General features: G+C 45.6%; 1 protein-coding gene across 3 annotated transcripts in view; it reads right to left on the bottom strand.

Annotated features, from left to right (window-relative positions):
* LOC119951657 (E3 ubiquitin-protein ligase RNF128) overlaps positions 1-25,172 on the bottom strand; it is a 139,097-nt gene that overhangs the window by 10,322 nt on the left and 103,603 nt on the right. For all 3 annotated transcript variants that reach the window (XM_038774840.1, XM_038774839.1, XM_038774841.1), the window contains exons 2-4: positions 23,307-23,554; positions 3,841-3,912; positions 2,049-2,131 (exon numbers count right to left, since the gene is read on the bottom strand). In XM_038774840.1, coding sequence (XP_038630768.1) covers positions 2,049-2,131; positions 3,841-3,912; positions 23,307-23,554 — 403 coding nt within the window. The remainder of the gene's footprint in view (positions 1-2,048; positions 2,132-3,840; positions 3,913-23,306; positions 23,555-25,172) is intronic.

Genomic DNA, 25,172 nt, shown 5'->3' with positions numbered 1-25,172 from the left:
TTGCACGAGAGACGAGTTGCTATACAAAAGTTAGGCTTTAATAAGCTAGAACTTAGCCCTGCGGTTGATTACAATAAAATGGACGACCGCCGGGCGTTCCGACTATTTATACCTCGGTATGGAGGCGTGGTTAACTCAGCCTCTCGACCAATCGGAGAGCTGTCACATGACTGGTCTCAACCAATCGGTCGAGAGGCACATGACCGACCAGGGCCAATGGTAAGCCGGTGTTCTGCACCAATGGCAGACAGCTATGCAAATCATATCACCACACAACCCAAATACCGATACCTGCAACACTCATTGCCATTACCTGTAGATGTCACAAGAGCCAGTTGTAAGATCCAGACCTGTAATCCTCAGAAAATCTCAGCTACCTGGCAGCACAGTGGCTAGCACTGCTGCCTCAGGGCGCCGAAGGTCTGGGATCAATCCCGGCCCCGTGTCACTGTCTGTGTGGAGTCTGCCCATTCTTCCCATGTCTGGGTAGGTCCCACCCCCACAACTCTAAGGTATGCAGGGTAGGTGGATTGGCCAAACTAAATTGCCCCATAATTGGAAAAAAAAAATTGGGTACTTTAAATTTATATAAAAAAAGAAAATCTCAGCTACCCAAGGACAACCCAATTCTCACAACCAGATTGATTACATTTATTGTGTTGTCCCACGAGAATCCTCTACACACCTGTTTCAAAGCACTCAAAGACCAATACAGCACAGGAACAAGCCCTTCTGCCCGCCAAGCCTGTACCAGTCATGATACCAACCTGCGCCAAAACCCTCAGCACTTCTTTGTGCATATCCCTCTACACCCATCTGATCCATGTGTTTGTCAAGATGTCTTTTGAACGCCGTTAATGTATCTGCTTCCACAACCTCCTCTGGCAACGTATTCCAGACACTCACCACCCTCTGCATAAAAAAAACCTGCCTTGCACATCTCCTCTAACTTTGCCCCACGGACCTTAAACCTATGCCCCCTGGTGACTGAGCCCTGCACCCTGGGAAAGAGTGCCTGCCCATCCGCTCTATCCATGCCCCTCATAATCTTTTAGACCTCCATAAGGACACGCCTCAACCTCCGTCTTTCTAATGAAAACAGTGAGTCTATTCCGCCTCTCCACATAGTTAATACCCTCCAGATCAGGCAACATTCTGGTAAACCTTCTCTGCACCCTCTCCAAAGCCTCCATAACTTCTGGTAGTGTGGCGATCAGAATTGTGCGCAATATTCCAAGTGCAGCCGTACCAAGGTTCTATAGAACTGTAGCATGACTTGCCATTTTGTATACTCGATTCCCCATCCAATGAAGGCAAGCATTCCATATGCTTTCCTGACTACCTTGTCTACTTGTGTTACCACCTTCAAAGATCTAGGGACCTTCACGCCCAGATCTCTCTGACTTTCTATATTCCTAAGAGGTATGCCATTTACCATTTAGAGGTATATTTCCCCTCTAATGTTAGACCGACCAAAATGCATTACCTCACATTTGTCCATATTAAACGCCATTTGCCATTTCTTGCCCAAGTCTCCAACCTATCTATGTCCTGCTGTATCCTCTGGCAATCCTGCCACTCCACCAACCTTGGTGTCTTCCGCGAACTTACTAATCAGACCAGCTACATTTTCCTCCAAATCGTTTATGTACACTACAAATAATAGAGGCCCACCGTTAAACACCACTCGTCACAACCTTCCAATCAGAAAAACACCCTTCTACTGCGGACCCTTTGCCTTCTGTGACCGAGCCAGTTCTGTATCCTTTCAAGCCTGGACTATTTTCATGTTTTTGCCTCCCCTACTTAGTAGTTGTAATACATTTCAGTAAAGGTTTAATGGGGGAGAAGAAACAGTTAATGATCATAGTGAGGGAAACCAGGGAGCAAGTAATTGTACTTACTCCAACGCAATTTCTCCCTTATCATATTATAAATTGGATATTTCTGCTCAGTTCAATGTGGGCTTGCACTTATTTCACTCACTACTCTCCCCTTTGTACTATAGACATTTCAAACAAGAACATACTTAATGGCTGGGTACTTACTTGCAAGTCAAGATGCGAACGACATCATTGGGCTTGTAAGCATCGATGCACACTGCACAGCTGTCAGCATCTGGACCAGTTTCCTGAAGATCAGAAATGAAGAGGATAAATCGGCTTTCGGCTTTTAGTTGATTGTCCTCTGCTGACTGCCTAATGAGTTGTTGCCTTGTGTTCATGTGGACAGTAATGAGTAATCAGAGACCAAATGGTATGGAAACTATTGTGTGACATCAAGTTTAAAAATCAGCATACGTTCAAAAGTAAGGTTTTTCAAACTTAAGTGGCTCGATAACAAACCACTTATTTTACAAGCATTGAACGATCCACAGCTCGAGTGTTAGATCCTCCTTCCCAAGTGAAAGTCAAATGGCTAAAATCAGAACCCTGGCAGGATACTCTCCAGGCACTGAGCTCAGACCTCAGTTGCAGCAAGAAAATCCCAGAGCGGCGGAAACCCTTTAGCAATGTCCTCAAAGCATCAAAGCAGAGGTCAAACATACCCCTGACTCATGGGAGACCCTGGCTTATGACCAACCAAAATTAAAAAGACTCATTCGGGAAGGCACCAAACATATCGAGGGACTTTGTTGGGAACGCATTGAGGTGTTGGAGGAGATGCACAAAACCTCTAATCAGTCCACCTACCCAACCCTTCAAGCACCACGGAGCCCACATGTGGCAGAGGCTGAAGGTCAGTATATTGGACTCATCAACCACTTCAGAACTCATTGAACTGGAGTCGAGGCAAGTTACCCTCAACCCCAAGGGATTTCCCTAGAGGCGATGAGCACCAGTTTCGTGGCGCCCAAATCAGAGAATGAGCAAATAGGAAAACAAAGTCCCCTTCTGCGGCTCTGGAAGCTAGTCATTCCATGTGAAACCAAACCTTCGTAAACAGCTCAAATCCCAGTTATGCCTTTGCAATAATATAGAACATAGAACAGTACAGCACAGAACAGGCCCTTCGGCCCTCAATGTTGTGCCGAGCCATGATCACCCTACTCAAACCCACATATCCACCCTATACCCGTAACCCAACAACCCCCCCCCCCCTTAACCTTACATTTATTAGGACACTACGGGCAATTTAGCATGGCCAATCCACCTAACCCGCACATCTTTGGACTGTGGGAGGAAACCGGAGCACCCGGAGGAAACCCACGCACACAGGGGGAGGACGTGCAGACTCCACACAGACAGTGACCCAGCCGGGAATCGAACCTGGGACCCTGGAGCTGTGAAGCATTTATGCTAACCACCATGCTACCCTGCTGCCCCTGAATCTCTTACTCCAATATGCACACTCCCTATAGTTCCACACAAGTGCTTTCCCACCTCTAGGGCAGAATATAGGAACAGGAAGAGGCCTTTCAGCACCTCAGGGTCCTTCTGCCATTGACTTAGATGATGGGTGGTCAGAAGGAAATGACATTGCTGTAAGGGGTGAACCTCGGAATTCGGGTTAAATTTGGACTGGTGCCAACTGTATCAAGTGTCCAAAAATGTCCACATAGATCTCCCAGAGTAAAGATTCTTTTTTTTATTGCCTCCAACAGGACATATCATTGGCCCCAGTGCAGTTAAAATAAAATGTACACAGATAGACAGAATACCAACACTCAAAAATTGATTGTTTACAAACTCATTATACAATAAATCAATAGGAGGACTTAATAAGAGATTGGCTTTCTGTTTTGTTACCCATTTATTACCCAACCCTCAAAATTAATAATTCATAGGAAGCCGGCGGTTGTCATTCCATCATACTGAGCCACATTTCAACAATACACACCTGATCACCATGCTTCAAGACACGTACGTCCAGTTGGTTAATCGCTTTCTTGGCTTCATGTTTTAGTTGTTTCTGTAGAAATATTAAAAACATTATGGCTGAAATCTGACAGAAAGAAACGAGGGGTGGAATCTTGCTGAGGGGTCGAGGGTCCCGGCTGCTGGAATGGAGACCCAGGCAAGAGCCCTGCTTGGCCTCACATCGGGGTGGCCCAGCGAACGACAAGGCCAATCAGCCAAACGGCCAGAGAATCCAGACCAAAATGTCATTTCAGGTGGGAAAACCGGTGAGAAACCCCACAGCAGCTCCAGCGTGATCCCCATCACAATCCACCCACATCTTTTTGGAGCTTGGCAGATTCTCACCGCATTCTCCCACACGGAGAATTTATTTTGGAGTGGGGACCTGTAGACACTTGCAAGACCGTTGCCTCAGAGATCAGGGTGCCATTTTTAAAGAATGCTCCAATCTCAAAGTTAAGTTGTGCATTCCCCCACACCCACGGACATCACGATTCCCCACAGACAAAGGCGACGCCCCCAAACCCATAACCCCGGAGCGGCAACCACTCAATCACAAGCATCAGGGCAGAGACACCAGCCAGCCCCCCTCCCCTTCCTCCAAATGTGTGATACCCCGCTATGGGGTCACCAAGTGCCCCCTTTTAAGCTCCAACCCCCTTTCAGAACCTCTAACCTCCTATCTCCATGTGCCTCTTCAGGCCCCATCCCCACCTCCAGTGCCCTTTCAGGACCCCGCCCTCCTCCGTCCACCCTCTTTGGGCCCTCCCCTGCCATCAACCCACTTCAGGTCCCCCCTCCCCTCCCTTCAGGCTCCTCCCCTGTGGCCACCCCTTCAGGCCCTCCCACCCCCTCCGTCCAGCCCCTTTAGATCCCCCTCTCCATCCAGCCTCTTTAGGCCACCCCCTGGGTCCACCCCTTCAGTTCCCCCCTCCCACACGAGCCCTTTCAGGTCCCCCCCACCCAGTCCTGCCCCACCCCCCCACCTCCGTCCAGCCCCTACAGGCCCCCCTCCCCTCCATTCCCCTTTGTCCAGCCCCTTTAGGCCCCCCCTCTCTATGCACTCTCTTCCAGGCTCCCCTCTCCATGTGCCCCCTCAATGACCAGACCCCCTCCAAATGCCTCCTTCAGCTACCCCTTCAGTCCTGTCCCCTTTCTGGCGCCACCCCTTGGCAGTGCCAGGTCACTGCTATACCAGATCCCCAACTACCCAGGGCTCTAAATGGTCTCCCGAGCACCCCAGTGTGGTCATCATGCCTGGCCGCCTGTGATGAGATCAGTAGTAATTCCTTCCGGCTTTAAACTCACCGAGCATATGCTGATCTAGTTTACGTGGCGTGAACCAGATTGCATCAGGTACCGTGGGCTGGGAGCATCGCGCACTATTCAGCGCAAACCCAATGTCGGGGTTCTCCCACTATTCTGGCACGATGTGTGCCAGGTGCAACACTAGCAAAGAATCGATTTTAGTACCATTGTCTTTCCATGTCAAAATTACTCATGTTTTCCTGTTTAAATGTAATAGACTAGGAATTGAGATGTTTGCCTCATTGAAGGATTAAGCACAACACCAAGATGCATTGATTTCCACAACCTCAAGAGGTATTGTGTGTTCATGTTTGTTCCTGGTTGGGACAAGGTAACTTTAAGAGTCCAATCATGTGATGTTTGATGAAGTAATCAGCTGTATGCATGGGCAAATGGGCATCTTATAACTTGTAAACACCTTTCCAATAAAGTTTGTTTGTACCTTCGAGGTTTGCAAACCTACCCTCTAAAAATATCACATGGGCCTTCATAAAGAACATGGTCTGCAACTAAACAGGCCATCAGACTGATGGGATCCCTGCATCAACCCTTCAGGATAGTCTTTAGAAGCCACATATAAAAGGTTCCTTGCACATTTATCTACTAATGCAGCAAAATACATTACTAAACCTGACAGTGAATCAATTGAAGATTGTCAAAGGAATATAATCACAGCTATAAATAGCTTCCACTAATGTTAATTCATTTCCTCAGCTTTTGATTTAGACATATAGCCTTGATTGTGTGGTAGAAACAAACAGTGATGCCGTTGGCACTCAGCATTATAAATGTGCACTGCCACATCGGACAATCACACATGTGCAATTACGCAGAAATCTGGGTGGCTGACTGAAACGTCCTCTTCCTGAAGTTCCCAGTATCCCAACCTGAGATCTGGCAGGGAATGGCCTCAAGCTGCTGTACTCACAAGTTGGATACTCGCTGGAAAATGTAACGCCTTGTCCATTCCAGTGTAAGTAACATTTTAGAACGGTTTTAAATCTTAAAAATATCGCCTAACAACCCTCTGTGGCTCCAAAAGTTGACTGGAGATCATTCTTTTCAGATTTTGATTATTGCTGGGGATAACATTTTACAAAGTTAAAAAGTAAACTTTTTTTGTCTCTCCCTTAATCCCATCCTCTCCATTTCTGTCATTTTGTAATCAGCCATAGCCCATGATTCTCTGTGAGAGATGGACAAGTGGTTGTAGGTTAAGGGACATCACTCCTCATGAAGTAAGATATAAAGCAAGGAGGCAGCCTTTAAAGTGCTACCTCACTGGTACAGAGGTTGAACTTGTGCCATTTGGCATTGTGCCGCATCACATAGACATTTAACCCCCCCCCCCCCTACCACAGGGCTTGTTTAGCTCAGTGGGCTAGACAGCTGGTTTGTGATGCCAGACCAGAACATGGCCAGCAGCACGGGTTCAATTCCCGTACCAGCTGAGAATTCTGAATTCTCCCTCAGTGTATCTGAACAGGCGGCAGAATGTGGCGACAAGGGGCTTTTCACAGGAACTTCATACTTGTGACAATAAAAGATTATTATATTATTATGACCACCATCTCCATTTCACAGTCAGTACATGATTTGGCCAAGGAATAAATATTCTAATCAACACTTTCTGGTTCAGACTCTGTGCTACTCATTAACCATTCTTCAATCTCTAAAGGTAATGGAACCAAACAGGTGCCAGATCCACTGTAGAGATCGCAGTGCCGGAATGGATTTCTAATCACTTCAAGTTCCTGCACGAAGCCAATAGAAAACCTGTGGGTGAGTTTAAGTGTGATGAACACTGGTGGCATTTGTTCATTAATGACCTCAAAATCGATGTCACTGTGTCCAAATGTAAACCCATTTACCACACGTCTATTAGATAGGGGTAGTTATCATGTCAGGGACTTTCCAGATAGGCTGGCTACCAAGGACAGACTGTTTTGAAAGGCCTTCTACAAAATGGCCACCCTGGGTGCCATGGCAAGTTCCCAGCAATAAACATAGAATACAATTCCTTTTGTCCCAATGTATTTCCACCCTGGAAGCCATGGGAAATAAAAAGAGTAAAGGAGGAGATGAGTGCTTCAAAATTCCAGTATCAGCGCGATATTATCAGTATTTCTTTGATCTCCCAAATAACCCTCCCCCATCAAATCTCAAAGGAAACACCAATCATAGCCCGTTATGTCGCCTTTAACTAGGTTTCTGGGGAGAAGAGAATCAATTATTTCTAAAGAAAGGCAGGCTTGCATTTAGATTGACCTATTCATGACTTCAGAAATTCCCAAGTAGCTTTACAGCCAATAAAGTATTTGAAGCACGGTCGAAAGGGTGGATGTGGTGATCTAGACTTCCAGAAGGCTTTTGACAAGGTGCCGCATAAAAGACTGATCCAGAAGTGAGATCGCAGGGGATTGGGGATAAAGTACTACAATGGATTGACGATTGGCTGACTGACAGAAATCAGAGGGTCAGGATAAATGGGTCCTTCTCTGGCTGGCGAACTGTAACTAGCGGGGTGTCGCAGGGGTCAGTCCCCATACCTCAACTGTTCACAATCTATATAAATAATCTGCAAGCAGGGACAAAGTGTAACACAGCAAGATTTGTGGATGATACTAAAATAGGTGGGAAAGCAGGCAGTGAAGAGGAGATAAACATATTACAGGCGGATAAGGTAAGAGATTGCCGCAAAATTTAGGAGATGGAGTTTAATGTAGATAATTGTGAGATTATCACTTTTAGCCAAAAACAATTAGAAAGGCAAATTATATATTTAATTTAATCACAAATCGCAGAAAGTAGGTTTGCAGGTACAGCATGTATGAAAAAGGCAAATGGAATGTTAGCTTTTATTGCAAAAGGACTGGAGTATAAAAGTAGAGAAGTGTTGTTGCAATTGTATAGGGTGTTGGTGAGACCACATCTGCAGCATCATGTGCAGTTTTGGTCTCTTTATTTGAGGAAGGATGTGGTGGCATTGGAGGCGTTTCAGAGGAGACTCACCAGATTGATTGCGGGGATGAAAGTTTTGACGTTTGAGGAGTGATTAAACAGTTTGGCCTTATACTCGCTGAGCTTAGAAGCATGGGATGGGATCTGATCGAGGTATACGTGATACAAAAAGGGATTGATAAAGTCAAAGTAGACCAAATGTTCCCCCTTGTAGGAACGAGAACAGATATAGGTTGAGAGGTGGTAGATTCAGAACTGAGATGAGGAGGAACTACATCTCGCAGAGGGTGGTAAATTTGTGGAACTCACTGCCCCATAGTGCCCCACGGTCCAAAGATGTGCAGGTTATGTGGATTAACCATGATAATCTGAGCCATTAAATGGTTTTAAGAGGAGATAGATATATTTCCGATTAAAAAAACGGGTTAAAGGGATACGGGGAACAGGCAGGGAGGTTGATTTGAGACCAGGATGTGATCAGCCTTGATCTGATTGAATGGTGGAGCATTCAAAATTGCCTACTTTCTGCTCCTATTTCCTGTGTTCCCATGAAGTCAGTCCCTGTTATAATGTAAGAAATTCAGCTGCAACATGAAATTGGCCCGATTATGGGCTGGATTCTCTGATTTCCCAGCCAAGCGTTTCTCAGTGGCACACTGTTCGCTGCCCGCGGAATTCTAAACTCCCGCTGCTTGTCAATGGGATTTCCCATTAATGCCACTCCACGCTGCCGGGAAACCCATGGGCAGCGGTGCACTTCCAGCTGGAAAAATGTATCCTACGAGTGGAGAATTCCAGCTTGTTTTAGTAATGCTGGATGAGGGCAAACAACATGGGCCAGAAACACATACTGGGGACAACACCCATGCTCTTCAAAACAGTGCCATTATATCTTTTACATCAACCCTCTGAGAGGCAGTATCTCCAACTGCACCACTCCCTCAGAACTGCATCTAAAGTGCCATCACAGATCATGTACTCAACTGTCTGGAGTGGGACTTAATACTATAATAGGGATACCAAAAAGTCTGACAGTGACAGATAAATTGAAAATTCCTATTCATAAGCAGATTGAGAAACCCACACGAAGGTGAACAAATCATCCTGGAATACCTGCCACACCCAGTCAAGTAGGCAGCATGGTAGCACAGTTGCTTCACAGCTCCAGGGTCCCAGGTTCGATTCCCAGCTTGGGTCACTGTCTGTGCGGAGTCTGCACGTTCGCCCCTTGTCTGCGTGGGTTTCCTCCAGGTGCTCCGGCTTCCTCCCACGGTCCAAAGATGTGCAGGTTATGTGGATTGACCATGATAAATTTCCCTTAAGTGTCTAAAAAGGTTAGGTGGGGATGCTGGGTTACGAGGAAAGGTTGGAAGTGTGGGCTTAAGTGGGGTGCTCTTTCCAAGGGCCGTGCAGACTCGATGGGCCGAATGGCCTCCTTCTGCACTGTACATTCTATGATAAGTAACAGGGCAATCAGTGACAGAATGTTCTTTTTTTTTTTAAAAAGGAGAAAATATAAAAGGTAGCCTCATTTCTTTCCAAACATCCAGTCAGAACCAGTAGTCTGGTTGATTCCGTTGTGGAACATACCCATTTGAATCACTCGGAACCGAGCCATAGGAAGCCAGCTATTAAATTGGCGTCAGCATCCGATATTTTAGATCACCACCACCACTGCTTTCCTAATGAAGTAAAAATGTTTATGCTGACAATAAAGGACATGATGATCAAACTTGACAATGTATTTTTGGTTGTCAAAAGGGATAACACGTCCATAATTTGAATTTGCTTTGAACAATCTATTGTTCCACTCTGTTTGACCCCAATAGGATGACATTACAGCTGCTTTTACCTCAAGTGAAAGACAAAACTGTAGAGCTAGTCCAATTTTCTGCACTCAATAGTCATTGTTTCCCTTTTCAAATCTCATAGTCGAGCTTCAAAGAGTTCAAAAATATTCTTTATTTATTCCTTTTGATTTTATAATCCATCATGGTGAGGCTTGAGGTATTGAATTTGCCTGATCGCTCAGGTGATGTAAAATATTCCATTTGCATTATTTTGAAGGGGAGCGGGGAAGGGAGGGGGGTGCTGACTGGTTGTGCTTTAACTGGAGTATCAGCACACCTCAGGCGAGGGGCAATGTCCCTATTGAAGTCCATGTGGCGCAATGCTTCAGTACTTGAGTGCAGCCTAGCTCTATGAACTGATCTCACAGCTGAGCATGAAGGGGAAAACATGGGAGTGCAAGTGAATGGGGTGGGGGGGGGGGGGGGGGGGGGGGGGGGGGCTGGGGGTAGAGGTGGCACACATGGTGCATGCAGATCTTCACATGTGCACATGCTCCCGCACATTACCCTCCACGTTCATGAAACACCTGAACAACAAGTGATAGGTGTAATAAGAGTTATTGCGTCTAACAATTATATGGTGTGTTCCACACTCTTGTTTCACAGACAATAATACATATTAAACATGACGGTACTCCGGGAGTTCACAGGGTTCCATTGTTCAGTTCATGAGGGAGGGCTAGCGTGATAGAATAGGAGTTAGCTCACTTGTTGATCTGGAATTAATTTGATGCTGAAACAACCAGTCTGGCAGGACTGTGATATTCGATGCGAGTTTCGCAGCAACCTTTCTTTCAAAGTTCCAGGCTCCATTGACGACCAAGCAGGCACCTGGCCAAGCACCATGAGGGCTACTGAGAACAAGCAGTCTAGTGCACTGTGCCGGCCAGCACTTTCATCAACTCAGCAACACCGTCTGGGCTACGTTATCACATACAGACACAGAGAAACTGTTAAAAAGCATCTTCTTTCAACTATGTTTTTTTAACCTTGCTGTCCTTGCATGAAATAAAAATGTTTCTGATCATAAACTGTAAAGGAGTAAGAAATTAATTGAAGTACAAAAATTTCCAACTCTTAATTGTTTTGTTATACCGTACACTTAATGGTGGTGTGTGATCTGCTCCTCAAGAAACTGCTACATGAGGCTGAGAAGTGGTTCACAGGAGCATCTGCGTGTGAAAGTCGCTCTTGTAGTGATATCATGGTTGTGTTGTAATTCACCAACTGACCCCCAAGAGTCTCATTAGTATATAAGTGAATGTTAGAGTCAGGTGACCTCAGAATAACAATGGAACGGAAGGAGAGGTTGTTTGTGCATGTTCATACTGCAACTCATCTGTTGTTTTGTATATAGTTGACCCACAGTTAATATTATTAAATCGTTTATAGCGTGAGCGACAAGTGTCCTTGTAATATAAATCAGGCCATCTGACAAGAATATTACATGGTATCAGGGTTGGATGGTATTAGACACTGAGTAAAAACAAGCCTGCCAAGAGGTCCACAGAGATTTGAAGATTTTGTCGACTGCAAGAATTAACAACATACAGTTGTTGTAGCCACCAATGAGTCTCAGATTTCATCATAATGTGGACAGCAACTGGCATGTGTTTGAACAACAATTTAATCTGTTTCTTACTGCAGTAAATTTAGGAGATCAATCAAATTCTTGGAAGGTAGCGATGTTCCTACAGTGGTAGGGCCAGGAGCAATTGCTGTGTTTGATACGTTTAAATTTGTAAACGAGGAAGAACAGCAGTGTCTTGGCCAAGGTCTACCCTGCGATCAACAGGACTTAAAGCAGAAGACCTGGTAAATGTTCATATTGCTATTCGGGGCAGATTTGTTGTCACATTTCTTACATTACAGTAGTGACGACACATCTAAAGTACTTCATTGTCTAAAAAGTGTTACAGGACATCTAACGGTCATGAGAGGGGCGATTTAATGCCATTCGCAACTACTCATGTGGCAGCACATTACACATGCCAGGATTTCCTGCTCCCGTTCACATCAAGCGTGAACGGCAATGAGGGCGGAAAATCCCTCGAGAGGCCAACATCAAGGCAGGACGTGTTTTCCACCACCCCCGCCTGTGACGTAACGGGATTAGGTGCGCAAAATCAGGGTCAGGAACTCCATAATCAAGAATTTGAATAAATTATCAAGCCTGGATGCCTGACAATCCTCTCCCTCGCCCCCAATTATCCGTTCACGTCAGCGTGCCGTGAATTATGACGGGTCTCCCAAGGTGTGCATGTGATGGGCAGACCCACCAGAAAAACTCAGGTGAGTGAATTGTGAGGGGGGGGGGATGGGGGGCCATGCCCAGGCTTTTCTGCACTCGGGTGCCTTTAAACATGGGGGTCCTGATCTTCTAACGACTAAGTGACTGGCAGGAGCTCAATCAGAGCCCTCACCGCCTCGTGAGATCCTTGGATTTATATTCCCTTATGTTCCAAATGATACAGCGGAGAAAGCCAGCGGCTTCAACACCACTTTTCCCACCCACTGGCGTACTCATGCGAAATAGAAGGGAATGCTCCGCCCATAGTCCTGCAAAATCCAGCGATACCTTCAGCTTCCTACCATCTGCGGCTGGGTTAATGCTGGTGGTTAATAAAAAAAAGTGCGGGCAGCACGGTGATGCAGTGGTTAACACTGCTGCCTCACCCCGGCTCTGGGTCACTGTCCGTGTGGAGTTTGCACATTCTCCCCGTGTCTGCGTGGGTTTCACCCCCACAACCCAAAAATGTGCAGAGTAGGTGGATTGGCCACGCTAAATTGCCCCTTAATTGGAAAAAATAATTGGGTAATCTAAATTTATAAAACAAAACACTGCTGCCTCGCGCGTCAAGGTCCCAGTTTCATCCCCACAACCTAAAGATGTGCTGGGTAGGTGGATTGGCCATGCTAAATTGCCCCTTAATTGGAAAAATGAATTGAATACTCTAAATTTGAAATTTGTTTTTTTTAAATGCCGCACAAAAGGTACATGGTTGTTGTCAATTCTTGGTTGGCAAGTTTTCTGTCTGTTCAGCTAATTTAACGGCACATAACAAACACAACTGGGCCAGGGTTTAGAGAACCCCAAAGTGTAGCATGGAGTTTACCTGACCCACAACATTTAATAGATTGTGGTATGGGGAGCACACGGCCCACTCTACAGTCGTGGTACAGCAGAAATGGAAAAGTATTTTTTTTAAAGCAAAACAATGGTTATTCTATGAACTCAAGTTAACCTTTTTAAAATTTCTTAGCAACCATCAATTCAAATACAACCCCCAAAGAATACAACACTAAGTAATCCTTAATTACTTCCCAAACAACATCCAGAAGACAAAAGAAACACCTCTTAACAGAAGCACATCAGGTTTACATTCACTACTGAGAACATTTATAATTCTGAATTCACCAAATGATCAAGAGATAGTCTTTTATGGCAGACAGATCAACAGTACACCTGCTCTGTCTGGCTTCAGCTCCAACACGGAAAACAAAACTAAAACACACCCTGCAGCAAACAGCCTAAAATGAAAGTAAAAAGCTGACAGACAGCCCAGCTCCACCCACACTCTGACATCACTGATAAACACCCATTTCTTAAAGGTACTCTCACATGACACCGTTTATTTGCTGCCATTAAAATAATACCTCTACCTCCAAATTGAAAAACAAACACTATCTGACGAAAAGATTACAGATAATGTTAATCAGTAACATGACAAAGTCACCTCAATTTGGAGGTCAGTTGCAACCAACAAGTCCCTATTTCAAGAAGTTTCCATTTCGTATTGCTCAATGCTAAAAAAAATTTAATGGTCAGTATTTTTAACACTGGTTTATCAGTCACTTAAAGAGTGGTGGTAACATTTTTGTTATGTGTACAACTAGAATTGGATGGGGGAAATTTCATAACTCAACTGTTGAAAAATATTTATACAAGAGTGCCTTGCTTAATATTAATATTGAGCCTTCAGATAAGAAGTCAGCAATTTGATTCAACAGATAACATCCTCAGCCGAACTCGTTGGCCTCAAGGACAATACAGACGTCGGCATTTAATATAGGTTGGAACTTCAATACAGTACGGAGGGAGTGCTGTACTGTTGGAGGTACCATCTTTGACATGAGTCATGGAGGTAAAGCCCTGATTGCCTGTTCCGGTGGACTCGCAGGATTACATGGCCGCTAAATGAAGAGGAATGTTTCTCTGTGATCCTGGCAAATATTTCACTCTTGACCACCAAAATAACCCTCCCAGATCAGGGTATTACAAATTATTATAATGCACTTACACAGCACAGAAACAGCCATTCTACCCAACAGATCCAAGCGCTGTTTTTGCCCGACAAGAGCCTTTGTCAACCTCGCTTATTTTAACCCTGTCAATGCATCCTTCTGTGCATTTCTCACTCATGCGGCACAATTACACAGCGGTTAGCACTTCTGCTTCACTGCAGCAGGGACCTGGGTTCAATTCCAACCTTGGGTGACTGTGTGGAGTTTGCACTTTGTCTCCGTGTCTGCATGGGTTTCCTCCCAGTCCATCGATGTGCAGGTTAGATGGGGTTATAGGGATAGGATGGGGAAGTGGGCCCGGGTAGTGTGTTCTTTCAGAGGGTCAGTGCAGACTCAACGGCCAAAAGGTTTAATTCTGCACTGTAGGGATTCTATGGTTCTATGTGCTTATTTAGCTTCCCTGAAATGATTTGTTACTAATGAGGCCTTACTGCAGACAGGTTTCTGCAGTGTGATCAGACATAACAGATGGCACAGTAATACATTGAGACAAGTTAAGGCACAGTAGAGAGCGCTCCCTACGTTAGGCCAATTTTACCTCCCTGAGAGTGCATGTCCAAAAGAGATGACCTCTTCATTTAACTCATTCCGTTTCCTAAGTCTTAATGAACAAAAATTTGTTGCCAAGTCTCCCTATGTTGTAACAGTTACTATACTTCAAAAATAACTTTGTTGACTGCAAAAAAGAAAGAGGACGATGGTGCAAGATAAAAGGGGGGCGACAATGGGACAAGTTTGGAAACCGAAAAATGTGGCGTGGAACAGCTGAGAGAGAGGGAAGCATGGATAAGCTGGCAAAGACGGGTACATCGTGGCCACGGTTGTGGTGACTGATAAAAGGCAGAAAATCCCCAGTGGTATGGACCACCCCTTCTGCCATATACCAATACCCACACAGAGACACGGGGAGAATGTGCAGACTCCGCACAGGCAGTGACCCAAGCCGGGTATCCAACCCGGGTCCAGTGCTGAATTGGTGACTGCTAGTTGTTAGAAAAAGAGAATTGACATTTATTTGCAAAGTAAACCAAAATGTTAAATGTGGAAACAATGACTGTATCTGCTAAATAAATACTGTATCTGCTACCCATATTTACGTGACAGATACAGGATCATCCCACACAGCCACCTTGGTTCTGTATCACTTAATAACACCTTTGCTCCAGTTTCCTCCCATAAGTCCCAAAAGACGTGCAGTTGGGTGAATTGGACATTCTGAATTCTCCCAGTGTACCTGAACAGGCGCCGGAATGTGGTGACCGGGAGCTGTTCTCAGTAACTTCATTGCAGTGTTAAGATGATGATTATTATTATTAATAACGCGATTGTTTCTGGTGTAAGATTGGGGAAAACTGGCCTTGCAAAGAGCAAAACCTGAAAAAGAGATTAAACGGGAATGGGGAAAGGAAAGACCGGATTGGTGATTCTGTCCACAATTGCTGCCTGTCCTGCTGAAAGTTCTCTCTCCGTTTTTAATTTACAAAATGATAAAAGCCGTTATAACAACACGGCCTTGCTGCATTTTACCCCGAGAATGGCTTCTTATTTCAATTCTGGGACCTGGATTTATTACGAGCATAGCTTTTTAAAAAAATTTGGAGTGCACAATTATTTTTTCCAATTAAGGGGCAATTTAGCGTGGCCAATCCACCTGCCCTGCACATCTTTGGGTTTTGGGGGTGAAACCCACGCCAGCACGTGGAGAACATGCAAACTCCACACGGACAGTGACCCAGGGCCGGAATTCAAACCCGGGTCCTCAGCGCCGTAGGCAGCAGTGCTAAGCACGGTGCCACATGCCGCCCTAATTACTTGCATAGTTAGTGTCTCAGCCCTTCACTTGAATGAAAAAAGTCCCAGCGTTGAATTGAGTAGCGAACGAGATGAGGGCTCGAGAGATAGGGATTCCCCCAAAACGCCTGGTACCTGAGGAATTACAGTACAGGTGACTGCAGAAAGATATTCAACAATTCAGAACAACACTTTTGAGGAGCAGATGAACTCTTGAGCGGGGCAGGAGGGCAGATGCTGTGTAGGTTAAATGGACAAGCTGACCAGAAGGAAGATCAGAATTTCCCTCCCTTTCCTGCTGATGGGATCTTCAGATCCGGCCAAAGTCATACAATTGAATGACTTGTCACATCCAGGGGGTAGGGGGGCTGACATGACAGGGCTGTAAAATCCCAGCCCAAGAGCTTTACGATGAGTTCTGATGGATATGACAGTCCATGGTGAGACTGTGAAGGGCTTTGGCCGTATAGGAACCTTCCACAGTGCAAATCTCCACAAGGAATGTTCCTGTGTAATGACCTGGAAAATTATGTCACAAAAGCCTCGTGAGCAAGTCAGCATTCAGTGTCATCACTTCCACTAAGGTGTCCTATTCCACCTGCAGAATACCCAGACACATTCCAATCTGGAATTATTTCATGCCAGATTTCCAAGGCTCCAAACCGCAACACTGTCAAGCCTTCCCTGCCCCCCGGGGAATGCGAGTCAGGTACTTTCTTAAGCAACGTTGCACTGATCTAGGCGCGGAGCACTTGTTGAACACCCTTGTGGCAGCAGTATCTTTGTCCCAGTGGTGACAGACGAGCACAAGTGGCAGTCCCCCCCCCGGTCGGAACGGTGATGGATTTGGTTGCTCAGCTGTGCAAACTCCTCCTGGGAAGAGATTGTCTCACCTCCAGCAGCGGAAAAACAAATCTCCACGTGACAGAAAAGTTGGCACTTTGTGTATCGAATGCGAAGCCCTGGTGGTTGAAGATGAACGAACAGGAGAAAAGCTGGAAAAATAGATTTCACGTTTCAACACAGGATGTTTCCTCACTCAAATGTAAAAAGTCATTCATAAAGCAACGCAAGTACAACAAAACCTTCAGTAAGAGCTATTCTTCCGAGAGAAAAAAAGAACAAGGCAGCTAGTCACCATAATTACTATGTGCTAAATGACTACTTTGGCCTCCACCGCATATTTCAACTATCTTGTTGTTTGAGATTTGAACCAGTAAGCATTAGATGTGAAACAGAGTTTCATTCAGGTGAAAGAGATCTACCTTCTTACCTTCCTTACAAACATCAAAACTAAAAACCCTGGACTGCTTGATTAGGAATAGGAGTAGGCCATTCAACAACCGCGCCCCCCAATTTACAAAAAATATATAATTTATACGATGTGGGTGTCGCTGGTTAGGCCAGCATTTATTGACCATCCCTAGTTGCCCTTCAGAAGGTGGTTGTGAGTTGCCTTCTTGAACCTCTGCAAACCTTCAGGCATAGGTACACCCACTGTGCTGTTAGGGAGTTCCAGGATTTTGTCCCAACGACGGCGAAGGAACGGCGATATATTTCCAAGTCAGGGAGGTGAGCAACTTGGAGGGGAACCTGGTTTCCAGGTATCTGCTGCTCCTGTCCTTCTAGATGATAGTGGTCGAAGGTTTGGAAGATGCTGTCTAAGGAACTTTGGTGAGTTCCTGCAGTGTATCTTGTAGATGGTACACACGGCTGCCACTGTGCGTCGATGGTGGAGGGTCTGAATGTTTGTGAAATATCCCCCACCACTCAGTTAAGTCCTGGCTGATCTATACCTCAGCTACAGCATGGATTCCACCTCATGTCCCTACATCTTGCTGCAACCCGGGAGAGAGAAGCAGGAAAATTGCTATCATGTCAAACAGAGCATTTTGGTTATTTAACAAAAGTTGCGACTGTCAGCAAACTGCAATCTGGAGTATTTTAAACACCAAAAAAACCAAAACAGGTGCGTTTGTGTTGGGGGTGGTGAAAGTCCGAATCCCCACCCCAAACTATCTGCTTCCAGTTTTAGTGGAGATGGGACAGTGGGCTGCAAATACCTGTTCCAAGAAGGTGGGTTGGCATTTAATGAGGCTCAGTGCCTCCTCACCATTAAAAATGCAATGTTGGGAAACAGGGAAACGGGCCAGCTAGGCTGAGGTGAGGGACTGCCAGATCTACCATAACCTGCTGAGACAGGACACTCCAGGGAACTGATGGGGGTTTCTTCATCGGTACCGGTTCTCTGACCGGTGGACAAGACCACACCTCGCCCAGGAAGAAGTGAATGAAATGAAATGAAAATTGCTTATTGTCACGAGTAGGCTTCAAATGAAGTTACTGTGAAAAGCCCCTAGTCGCCACATTCCGGCACCTGTTCGGGGAGGCTGTTACGGGAATCGAACCGTGCTGCTGGCCTGCTTGGTCTGCTTTCAAAGCCAGCGATTTAGCCCTGTGAGCTAAACAGCCCCAGAATGAAAATCGCTTATTGTCACAAGTAGGCTTCAATGAAGTTACTTTGAAAAGCCCCTAGTCGCCACATTCCGGCTCCTGTTCGGGGAGGCTGATACGGGAATTAAACCATGCTGCTGGCCTGCTTGGTCTGCTTTAAAAGCCAGCGATTTAGCCCAGTGAGCTAAATCAGCCCCTGGAGCATAAATGGACCACCCCTGCAGATTAGCGAAACGAGAGCATAAAGTATTTGAAATCTTCCCATTTTTTTCCTAAAAGGTTCAGTCAAAAAAAAAAGAAATGATTTAGCCATTTAAAATTGAAATGATTGTGGCAATATAACAGACGAGTTGAATTTTTAACACATCAGTGAGTTGCTTTGCTAAATCACTCTAAGTAGGGAACACTTAATCACTCCTGTAAACACAACAAAACAGTTTTGGTTGTTCCAAAGTGGGCAGGAATAAAAAGGGGGAGATTTAGAGTTCCAACAGTAACCACTGATAAACTAAACATCATGGTGAGTGATCTCAATGGCACAAAGGCCCAGCCAACAGGTTGTAATCAATCGCAGTACCTTGGAACTTGGAAATGTCAGCAGTGCATAGTTGGCAGAATGACCAACTTCAAGAGTCATTTAAAATGAGGCCAGCGTGTCAGGTAATGCACGATATTCAAACTACAAATGCCCAAAAAGATGCACCTACCCAATCTCATAAAGGCGGCACGGTGGCACAGTAGTTAGCGCTGCTGCCTCACAGCGCCAGGGATCCGGGTTCAATTTCAGCCTTGGAAGACTGTCTGCGTGGAGTTTGCACGTTCTCCCCGTGTCTGTGTGGGTTTCCTCCGGGTGCTTTGGTTTCCTCCCACAGTCCAAAGATTGTGCCGGTTAGGCGGATTGGCCGTGCTATATTGCCTCTATTGTCCAAAGGTTAGGTGGGGTTACAGGGATAAGGTGGGGGGTGGGCCTAGTTAGGGTGCTCTTTCAGAGACTCGTATGGTGTTCTTTGTGTTGCGTATTGCTGGGTGGTTGGCGTGGTGTCCACAAAGATCACAGTATAGCGTTTATTTAAATAAAGCTATGATTTTATTTACACTACTAAACTGGGATTCAACACTTAGTCCTTAAGAATACAGAACTGATCAATAAAATCTAACTACACTCATCTACTGCTAATCTCACTACTGGCATAAACTATCATCTAACGTTGCTCACACTATCTGCTCTTAGGACCTTCACCAGCTGTCTCCTGCATATACTCCTCCCCTAAGGTCTAGCGTCACTGCATTAATAGTTGTATCTGTAGATCCCTCTAGTGACTACTCTCGGCACTACATTAACCCTTGTAATGTTGATAGTTATGATAATACCACAGGTCAGTGTAGACTTGATGGGCTGAATGGCTTCCTTTTACACTGTAGGGAGTTTATGAATGAATTGCACTATAAACCAGCGGGCCACCCAAGTGTGACAGGCTTGTCTGCCCTGGTTGGGTGAGCGGTGTGTGGTGGTGGTGGGGTAGTGGGGTGGGGGGTTGAAAACGGGTACAGTGTGTTAGTGTTCCAAAGCTAACTATTTTGGTTTGAGATGCTGCAAATATTTACAAATTCCGCATGCCATACTGCTGTTTGGCAAGATACATCTGAAGCAGAGATTTTTTTGAAAGGCTACAACTGAGATTTTTTCTTCACAATAGTTTGATGTTAGTGGCATGAATATCGATTGATCAACTTATGCCTACATATTTGGGATAGTTACTGGATGACTACTGACACCTCCACACATTGTCTTAGAGCCAAAGAACGAATACTTTTCTGCTCTTAAAACAAAAGTTGTAGCCAAAATATGTGCCCAGTTTACATTACAAACCTCGCTGCTGGTACTGTATTAAAGAGGCACCGAGGCTGCTCTGGAATAGAAGTTGCATAAATAACCTTTAACAAAATGAACACTTAAGAACGTAAATAAAATTCCTGGCAAAGTGCGGGTTACATGCAATTTTGTGTGTTGGCGTCCTTTTGCTACAGTACATGTATACATTTTTGTCTCCTACTGATAACTTGAAATAATGAATTTTGGACCCACTTCTGTGTAACCTGAAGTTATCCAGTATGATCATGCGGTGGTGTTCATTATAAATATCCCTCAGCTACCACATCTGAATAGTTTGGATGTCCTGATATTCGCCAAACACAGTCGTGGTCCACTGCTGTTCCCTCATCAGCCCTTGCTGTGGCACAAGTCACAACAAGACAAACTGCAGCTGACTGCTCTATGTAAACTGAACCCCCTTCTCACCCACCCCACCAACACAAAGTCATCACATATTTAAGCTCGTCTTTGAAGGGAAACCTCGCCGAAGGAATTATTTCATAGCTGATGCACTCTAGGCGCAACACCACAGACCAGATCCTCAGTGTGACTTCTGAGACAAGGCAGTTAAAAAGAGAGACACCGGGTAGATTTTTCTGTTCTCGGAGACTGGAAGTCTGGTGGGGGGTGGACAAGTCTACATGATCTCTGCTGGACGGCAAGGCGGGTGAAGAAGTGCGATGTTCCTCTTTCCAGCTCATCAATTATTTATCAGCAAGGAGCTTGGAAAATGCTGTGGTGAGGTGGGCAGGAAATTGTCAGTTCCACCATCACCCCATTGGTCGTGGCATCATTGTTAAAGGACACCGACAGCCATTCATTCATTGCAGACCAGGAGCTCGGCATGACTCCTCCAGAGTCCTTGCAGCCATAGCTTGTACTGACGAAATTCACAAATATTAGCACCCACATTCCGGGACATAAGGGTACCTATGGCATTGCTAACCTCTAGATAGGAGCACCGACAGCAATACACCCATGGTTAGGCCAATGTTTGCTGCTGCAGTACTTCACGTTTGCCTCATGGAGGCCTCACAGTATCCGAATGCTCAGGCCCTTGCACGGCATGACCCTGTGTCAACCCTCGACAGGTCCTCCTCATCTGGATGAGAGCCGGCACCAAGGCCGGATTGCCCGCAACCTGCATCATTCACACCTCAGCGGATGGGTGAACAAATTGAAGCGACACATGAAGCGAGCATGTCCTTTACAGGTTTCCCTCCATCTCAAAGTCAAGAGGCCAGTGGTCGGCCCTTCACCTGATCTCCGGATAGACAAGGCATCCCCACTCCACTCACGTAAAGGACATCCAGGGGGGCCAGAGATGGATGTTCCTCCTGATTCTATATGAATGCATATGGAGACGTTGCTCTTTGACCAGGGTCATGAGAGCTTAGTGCAAGAAGCTGGAGGTGAACATTTTTACACTTGTCTCCACTATTCTGAAACTCTGACCATTGTCTTAGCAGCATAGCAAGATTCAACACATGATCCCTTGTCAGCTATGACTATTCATCCATGATGATGGAGTTTTGGGTCAAGAGTTCGCTGCCCTCCACCAGCCGGGCCTCTTGGAGACATCAACAGGTGACAAACGACTCAGAATAAACAGCAGCTCCAGAACCTGCGGGGATCTCCACGTTGTGTGACTCCCGAGTCCGGAGCAAACTTGCTGCAATGAAGGCTTCACCAGAGTGGGTAACATAAGTGAGCATCTTTGACATCCAGTTGCCTCATAATCATTATGGGGTCCCTTTATTCAGCCATCCTTGCTGACTTTGAACTCCGCCCACCCGCAACAACCCACCTCGAGGGATCTTAGTGACTGACTAACTGCAAGGTCAAGGTTAGTTTGGAAAAATGGTGCGTGTCACCTTTCAAACTCTCTCCCGCACCTTCTGCCCGCTACCCACCAACTTCTTCCCATCGCCCTAGACACACCCAATATCACCATTCCTCTCCCCTCTGGTCACCCTTGAACTTCCCAGTTACCCTGGACCCTCTAACAATACACCTCCACATACCTTTCCTCCCGTCAGAGCTGACACCCCTTACAGTTCCCACACCATCCCTGAACCTACCCCCTCCTACTATCCAAGCTACTATCCCCCTCAGTGATCCACTCGATGAGACCTTCACCTACTGGACGCTCACCCTCGACCTGCCGCCATACTGTATCCAACTCTGTGCTCTCTCAAGGTGCCCAGCATTTACACCCCTGGCTCAGCCATTTGGATCCCCCCCCCCCCCCCCACCTTTTTCCCTGGCCATTCTCCTCTCCATTCTTTCCCCGTACATTCACCCCAACCTTCCCCATGAGCCTGCCTCTCCTGTCCAGCCTTCACTTCAACCATCTCCCCTGTCCAGCCTTGGCACAGCATTTGCTAATGACACGACAGGAGAATGCCAACATATACACAACTCAAAAGGTATGGCTTTGCAAAGTAACTCCAAAAATTGTCAAGTACACTTTGCACTTGCTGTGTGTGAAATATCGAAAATTATAATAGACAAGTATAAATAAATGGTGCAACTTTTCTAAGTTTGCTCAGGCTTGTGAACCTTTTTGATTAGATTACAGCTTTGCAATTCACTTCCTTGCCACTTGTTTAATGGCATCTTGCTCTTCTTACCCAGGACAAAATGTCAGTGAGTGGTGTAATTCCATAAGCATTTATAATCAGTGCCTATTGAATAGAACTACTAACCCTTTTTAAATAAAGGTTTGGTGTTAAGATATTGTAGAGAGAGATTTAGTGTGAGCGCACAAAATACTTTAGGAGATTAAAAAGTGTCTTTCCAACAATAAAATAGGACAGGATATCTTCATTGATTCAGTAGCTAGATGGAGGCTTGCCCAGCAGCGTGTGCCAATGCTCACAGGTACAGAACTGAATCACATACCTGTTTTCTAGTCTGAGCCCTGGCAATCCGTAATCTCCTTGCAGAGTAGAAGATGAAATATCCCACCGTGGCTGCAGTGACGACAAAAAAGGAAATCGAGACAAAGAAAATGGAGTACTGGCTCATCCACGGTCCGTGCTGCTTCCCAACTTCAATCACCATGGAAACGGAAATGCCGTCCTTCACCAGTGCCAAAATCTCACTGCCTTTGATGTTGCCAATCATTACTGCCACGGTATCACCAGTCCCTGTGAAACAGAAGTACAATAAGCACGCTGTAGATTTCCACATTGGACCATTAGCATTTCACACATGGAGAATTGCTACAAATTCCAAGGACTCATTCTGATAAAAGCATGGCACACGGCAATATCAGGTCCCATAATGACAGATAATGGGAATACGATGAATACACAAGGGCTTCTCACAAATTCATTGATCCCATAATCACACTGGGACAGCACGGTAGCATAGTGGTTAGCACAATTGCTTCACAGCTCCAGGGTCCCAGGTTCGATTCCCGGCTTGGGTCACTGTCTGTGCGGAGTCTGCACGTCCTCCCCGTGTCTGCGTGGGTTTCCTCCGGGTGCTCCGGTTTCCTCCCACAGTCCAAAGATGTGCAGGTTAGGTGGATTGGCACTGATAAATTGCCCTTAGTGTCTAAAATTGCCCTGAGTGTTGAGTGGGGTTACTGGGTTGTGGGGATAGGATGGAGGTGTGGGCTTGAGTAGGGTGCTCTTTGCAAGAGCCGGTGCAGACTCGATGGGCCGAATGGCCTCCTTCTGCACTGTAAATTCTATGAAATAATGGTAATGAGACGTTCTTTGCACCTCTATATGAGGTTTAAAGCTGGATCACGAAAAAGAATCCCCCCCCCCACCCCTTAGATGCAAAGAAAATCTACTGAACCTTCATTGTGGCATCATTTAGCCCCAGCTGGAAAGTGACATTTTCATTTCAGTCATCATATCTCCATTTCAAGCAAGAAATGAAACAGGAGAGGTGCTGGTGTAAAGGTATTGCCACTGAGTGGGTAATGCAGGGACCCAACATAGCTATTCAAAACAAAAATCTAAGGATGGCCAGACCCACTTGGCTCACTAGTGTCCTTTGGGGAAGGAAATCCACTATCCTTCATCTGGTCTGGCTGTGACTGCAAGTGACTCCAGATCCACAGAAATGTGGGTAATGCGCTTGTCAGAATTGGCAATTAGGGATGGGCTTTGTGAAGACAGAACCAAATTATCTACTTAGTTGATCAGCAATGTTTTTGTTCCCCGTGATAAATCTATCTGTTTCTGACTGTAAGAGGCCTACATTTGTCTTCACAATCTTTTTCTCTTAATTGTTACTTGTTGTTACCCGCAAGCTTATACTCTACTTTCGTACTCTCTTTTCCCTTTCTTAACCAATCCCTTTGTCCTCCTTTGCTGAATTCTAGGCTGCTCCCAATCCTTAGGTCTGCTGTTTTTTTCTGGCCAAGTTGTATGTCTCTTCCGTGGATTTAATACTATCCCTGCACCAGACTGGAATGAACAATTATTGCAGTTCAATCATGCACTCTGAATATTTTCTATTGCCTATCCACCTACATCCCTTTAAGTTACATTCCCCAATCCATCACCGGCAACTTGTGCCTCATTGCAGCGTAGTTTCCTTTATTTAGATTCAGGACCCTAGTCTCAGAATCACTATTTCACTCTCCCACCTTGATGAAGAATTCTACCATATTATGGTTGCTCATGGCTCCATAATCCCGACTGAATCATACCAGTTTTACATCTATCAGCACAATTAATTCATCCACTTTACTGCGAACGCTCTAGGCACAAATCTTCAAGTAATGTCTTTTTAACATTCCTTGAC

This window comes from Scyliorhinus canicula, chromosome 17 (assembly GCF_902713615.1).
Source record: "Scyliorhinus canicula chromosome 17, sScyCan1.1, whole genome shotgun sequence".
Taxonomy (NCBI): domain Eukaryota; kingdom Metazoa; phylum Chordata; class Chondrichthyes; order Carcharhiniformes; family Scyliorhinidae; genus Scyliorhinus; species Scyliorhinus canicula.
The sequence above is the reverse complement of the archived record's forward strand: the minus strand, read 5'-3'. Positions and strand labels throughout refer to the sequence as shown.